Raw genomic sequence first — 6,288 nt, 5'->3', positions numbered from 1 at the left:
TGAACATGGTGTGTTTATGCTGTTGTTTATGCCATTAGAACAGCGATGGGACCATCTTCCTCACCACTCTGAGCGATCAATTTTTGGTGACATTTCTGTGTGTCATTTCAGGATTGATGCTTTGTTTCCAAGCCCTTCTTCTCTCTCTCTCTCTCTCTCTCTCTCTCTCTCTCTCTCTCTCTCTCTCTCTCTCTCTCTCTCTCTCTCTCTCTCTCTCTTTTAATGGATTCCCTAATGTGCTGCTTAGGTTATTTGAGCTGAAAAGCCACCTTACAGACAGCACATGGAAAAGGCTTGTAGTGTATGTGTGGAAACTATTAGAAGCATCCCAGCTGACAGTCAGATATCTAGGGCTGCATGTATGGCAAAGTGTGGGGAACAAGAAAAATGCCTGTGGCAAGGAGCCTCTTATCAGCAGTGTGGATAAGGAATGTGGAGACATAGGGGACTGATGTCTGACACAAGGCTGTGTGAAAAGTTAGGGTACTGCTGGGAAAGTGATTCTAGGAAATAAGTGGTCACTAACCTGAGAACGCTCTCCAGGGAAGGGTGTGCATGTGACCAAAAGCATCTCAAGTGGAAAGGCCTGGAGAGCCAAAAGGCCTCATAGGGGGAATACGCTATCCTAGGTAAGACTTCCCAGTGAGGCTGACAGAGGTGGGACTGCACATCACCACTTTAGTCTGACTATTTTGGAGTTTTCCACAGACCATTGCCATATTTTTGCTTATTCCAATTCCTGTGGATTCATCTCCAAGCTCCCAGATGATTTAAAATACATATGAAATGGGATTTACAGTGACCTACCCACATGTACCTGGCATATTGTCAAAAGAGAGAAAAGGTCTGCATTTCCTCCACTTCTGCACATTCTGATAGGTTCCAAAATTTCAGCCCCCGTTTGGAGCACGTGGAAAGGAGAAATGGAAATGGCAGCATGTCCAGCCGAGTTTCCCTTAAAATATTTGTGAGTTTTTCACAGCAAACACGCAGAGTCCAGGAGTTTGTTACAGAAAACAGTCTGCCTGATTTTCACATTCCAAGTAATTTGTCCAGTGTAATTAGTGGAAGAATTATCACCCAATGGATCAAAGCTGACATGTGTGTTTGTGAAGATAGTTAACAGAAGATGTTGTTTTCCTGCATTCAGCCTAATTATTATATTTGTAATGCTGCCCTTCACCTGAAAACTAACGTACACAGGTCATATCTTTTTACGCAGCAGATCTCCCCATGCATTCCTTGCATAACGCTGGGCAGAGAACAGTGTTATACAGATTGAATTTGCAGGCTAGAATTGTGCTTTGAGAAATCACAGCTGGTTATTGCCAGATACTTTTTGGAAATGAAACCTGGTTTTGCCAAAACTTAATGCTGACTCAGTAAAGATATGACTTTTATAAGATTTAATTTTTTTTGCCTTTTATTTATGCAGGGCTGAGCAAAAAGGCTAAACTAGCTGGCTTGGTTTCTGGAGCTCTTCCTCTAAGCAAAGCAGCAGCTAATAATATGTCATTTTTACATCACAACAAACTTGAACCATTTAAATAATGTACTTTTTTCCCCTTTATGTTCTTTCTCAACAGAAAAGTAAAATGGCTGGGTTTCTAAAATGTATCATCTCGGCTTATCTGATGGCTGTGGTAATTTATTCACTGATACCATGGGGCAATTTCACAGTTTCACATCCATGGAAGCAACTGTGATGGCAGAACTGCGAAGCTGTGCCGACACTGGCTTGTGATGAGAGAGGGAAGATCGCTGCTGCTAAGGGATATCATACCCCTTCTAGGACACTTACCTCAGGGTCTCATTAAATTTCAGTAATGCTAAAACCAGCCTCTTGCTTATGTCCCTGGAAACTGGTTTTAGCGGTTTGCCTCTAGTCAGCAAAGCCCTTAATGTATATTTAAAGAGCTGTAAAATTTATCTTGAGTGAATAATATTTAATATTCTTAGGACAGCTTAGGAACCTGATCCAAACAAAATTACGGTTCATGAGAGTTTTTTATTGATTTTAATGGGCTTTGAATAAGACTCTAGAGATTACAGCCCAACTATTATTACCTAGAACCTATGGCAAAAATATACAGAAGTAGACAGGTTCATTAAATTATCATGTAATGAATCTCATTTTTCTAAGAATAATTAAAAATATACATATACATGCCACACTATCTTCAAGATGTTGGCCAAGACCTTCCAAGACTTTCTCTCAAAAAACATTTTCCTTGTCTTTCTATGTTGGTGGTTCACTCAAAATATCTGATGACAAAGCACAGCAAATTCCTGATAACAGCCTTAAGGAGGCTGGCATACAAATGAAGATGTCCATGAAAGGAGCCAAAAGCTCTGCTCTGATCTCTTCACCCATCAAATATGCTGAAAGTGGCACCTTGGCTGTATAAATAATCCCTCTGGTGTCAAATGAGCTGTAGAAATGGCTATTTACTGTGTGCGTGTAAGGAGAGAAGTGTCTTGCCCACAGAAAGCTAAAGCCCTGCTGAAATGGAGAAATAGGAGAGGAGGAGGAAGGGAGGAATTGTTTGCTAAATAGCAAAAGGAAAAATGACCCAACAGGCATAATTATGAAACATTTTAGGCAGTTTTGCAGAACAGACAGTCTGTTGACCACTGTCTCTTCAAATGCAGTTGAGTATCTTGCTCTGCAGTTCTTCTGTAGCCTCTCTTCAGACTGTTTTTTCTTTCTTTTGGGCATCTTTTTAGAATTGAGCTCAGGACTTCCCCTTCTTTATGATGAAACTTCTCATCTGAAGAAAATAGAAACGGAGAGTATGAAGGTAGTTGGACCATGGCCAGCCCTGCACATCAGCATGAACAAGGTATAGCATATACATGTATTTTTTTTATATATATATATATATATATATATATATATAATATATATATGCCAGAGAGCCCCTTTGTCACTTAATATTCAGAAGCTGCTACTTTTTCACTTCCAATTCAAATCAATATGGATCTGCAACTGTCTTGCTCATTAATCACCTCATACCATCTCCTCTTGGGACTCGGGTTTCATTTTTAGATTTAGTATTTCTTTCGACTTTGCCTTTTAAAATTTCGGAGCTGCTGCAACAATGTTATGATGTAGTTTTGATTTAGCTGTGAAGAGTTAGTCATATAGGCAGCCCAGAGCTGTAAGAAAATAACAACACTTTAAATGATTAAAAAAAGAAGTTACCTTGTTTCTTCACATGAGGAAGCTGTGTTATGCCTTAGACTCTCCACCCCCAGGATCTGATGTTGGCTGGTATTAGACGAGTTGGCTTTTGGGGAAACTGCAAAACAGCTGTGTCCCACTGCCTGTGCCAGAGACATGAGGGATGACAGCCTGTTGGCTCCTTGTATGCGTGGGAGCCAAAATCCAGTGTGTCTGCACTGCAGGGGTGCTTTGAGCTGTCTCTGGATAAAGCCATGGAGACCTGGACTTCTTGTTTACAACAAGCCCTCTGGGGCCAAAGCTGAAGCCAGTGAAATCAGTGAGAGCATTGCCACTAGCTTCAGATGAAGGGGTCCAGGTCCCCAGTGAACAAGTATATCTGTTAAAAGAAGTGAGGTGTTTGGAGAGATTTCTGTCAGTTCAAGGGAGAACTCAATGATGTTACTTTACCTTGGTTTCGCAGACAAGTTTTATTATTGATGTTATTTCAACACAGCATTGGAAAAATAAAAATCAAAAGTGAGGTTGCAAAGTGCATGAAAAGTAAAGGCACAAGGGGGCTGTATATCTATATAGCATAACCTCTTTTTTCTGGATGAGAGTATCCAAGAGACAGAGGTTGAGTCAGGTCCTCCAACAAATAATGTAATCTTGGTATATTTTGTTCAAAATTCTAGATCCTTAAAGTCAGTGTCACACTGAAGCTGTAATACTCCCATGCTGCTCTGTAAGCCTAGGACCCTTATCAAGCTATGTCTTCCATAAGACACTGAAATTTTCCCGTATAAAGAGACATTGTTTAAAGAATTGTGTTTATGGTGTGCTGTGGGGTGTTGGTGGAGTTAACTAAGGACATTAGTCCGTACTGATAAATGTAGTCATAAAGCAGACAAATCAAGATGAAAAAAAAAAAAAAGGCATGTGTCTATTTCCTTTTTTAGAAATACTCTAACTGGAATTAAATACAGGTTTTTTGTAGGCAAAGCTAATTAAGCATTAATGTAGCTTGCTAAAGGAAAAATCTCTGTTACTTGGATTCATCCAATGGATATCCATGTCTTGTGAAAGGAGTACTGTAGCTCAGTCATAATTATTGATATCCTATGCCTTAACCCTAGCTGCGAACATTCATTAGGTGCTATGTCCAAAACATACTTTGAAGGACATTCCTACACTGCTGAGTTTATTGGCAGCTTAGTTTGGCATAGATAAAGAGCTAAAATATGGGAAGCTAAAGGACCTCTGTGTTGACTACAGTACAGGAGTAAGTGAATAAGGTAATCTAAGGTAATCTGGGCTGGGCTATGAAAAAGATCTAAACAGATATTCTGAATGGTGCCCTTGTAATCTCAAAATGGATACATTTATATGATTGGTTGGTTGGCTTTAATGAAAAATTGAAACACTTTGGTAGTACATTCCACTGTACCATGCAAGTGGTCCTAGTAGAACAGAATCCCTGTGACTTCTGCTTGGCAAAGCCTGACCTCTGATCTTCTAACTCTTCTTTGTTTTCTGAAAATCTATGAAGGGAGCTCAGCTCTCCTATACCTAACAATTTGCTTTGCTTTGTCCTGACAGCTCTACAGTCTTGTTCACAGTCAGATAGACTATTTATTTAAGGACTAAGTAGCAGAACCTAGTACCACAGCAAGTCAGTGCCTTCCAATGACTAAACAAGTTGGGTTCTGGAGGGATGCTGGCCTATTCAAAAGGGTAAAATAAATGCAGCCTGTGTGCTGTGCTGGGATTTTTTTGCTGATGAAAAAGTTTTGCACAGGGCACCAGGAGTTGCTAAGCTCTGCTTCTGGCAGAGCATCAGCAGAAGGCAAAGCTAGAGACAGAGACTGTTTTATGAAATCCCTTTCCTGGCAACTGAGAGGGTTTGACTTTAGCAGATAGGCAGCAATCCCAGGAACGGCAGTTACCATGTAGAACTGAGAGGAGGCTAGTCCCTCAAAATTTAAGAAGGTTGCCATACTGAACCACTTGAAAATTATATGAACTTTGAGAATGTGCCTGGTGTCACCAGTAAAAATCACATGAATGTTCAAGCCCTTGCTTACAAGATATGTGCTGTGACTGGCAGGTCCTTTGGAGTTTCTTTCAGCCCCATGCTTGTGGTTTGCTCCCTAGGTCCTAATGAAATACGTACACAGAGCTTGTAAAACTAAAACAAACAAACTCCAGGTCTTTGAACATTGACCCTGCAGTTGCTTGAGCAGATGGTTTCTACAAAGAGAGGGACATACTGTGAATGCTGAGCTAACCCTGGGCTGAAATGATACTGAGCATTGCTAGGCTAGACAGGACTGAACAGCCTTGAACTTGGACTTTTCACAGGAAGTGTGGCCTTTAAAGCTACTTTGGCTATGGTAGTTAACCAGCTACTGAGCTGGTCAGTGAGCAGATTTTAATGAGTGGTCAGTGTGCCTAGTTTCTGGCAAGAAATGAAACTAACAGCTTTCCTGCACAATGTCATTGATTTCTTTCCTGCTAAGAGTTGTTTATTCACTAGTTGTCCTTCTTCTAAAATATTTGCTTAAACAAAACCAGTGAAGCAATTACAAAGCTGCTTCTGTTGCTTTATTTCTGAAAATAAAACAATGGTTTCCATATCTATTGTGGAGTCCCAACTTTCATTCCCTCTCTTCCTGTTGGTAATTATTGGTTTTTTTCAAGTAATGTGCTTTGGAGATGGAATTTGTCAGGTTTAATAATCAGCACATAGCAGAATTAACAAGAAATTGGGTAAATTAGATTCAGCAGTTAATTAATTTGATTGTCTGCTACAGCAAACTCTGTCTCATGGGAATGATGAATGGATGTGTCCAGTCTCTTTTCCAGAGCTGTTTGGTACAGTGGACATGTCTGTCTACCCACCGAGGGAGTGATAAATTTCAATATGCGTGTTGTTCCCTTTGGTGCTAGCAGACTTCTTAACCTCCAGTAGAGACAAGCCAACAAGTGTTGTAACTGTGAATATGTTTTTGATTTTTTTTCTTGCAAAAGCCTTTCTCACAGAAAATGCTTTCCTATCCCCTCCCCATTCCTGCAGCCTTCATCTGTTATGCTCAAAATCGTGTTTTATGGGTGAAAAGGAA

General features: G+C 40.3%; 1 protein-coding gene across 7 annotated transcripts in view; it reads left to right on the top strand.

The window, feature by feature from the left end:
* The window catches only part of EPB41L4B (erythrocyte membrane protein band 4.1 like 4B), a 179,147-nt gene that overhangs the window by 114,031 nt on the left and 58,828 nt on the right, over window positions 1-6,288 (top strand). For all 7 annotated transcript variants that reach the window (XM_062569650.1, XM_062569648.1, XM_062569649.1 and 4 more), the window contains one exon: window positions 2,728-2,843. In XM_062569650.1, coding sequence (XP_062425634.1) covers window positions 2,728-2,843 — 116 coding nt within the window. The remainder of the gene's footprint in view (window positions 1-2,727; window positions 2,844-6,288) is intronic.

Source organism: Rhea pennata, chromosome 2 (genome assembly GCF_028389875.1).
Source record: "Rhea pennata isolate bPtePen1 chromosome 2, bPtePen1.pri, whole genome shotgun sequence".
NCBI lineage: Eukaryota > Metazoa > Chordata > Aves > Rheiformes > Rheidae > Rhea > Rhea pennata.
This window is presented reverse-complemented; position numbering and strand designations above follow the sequence as displayed.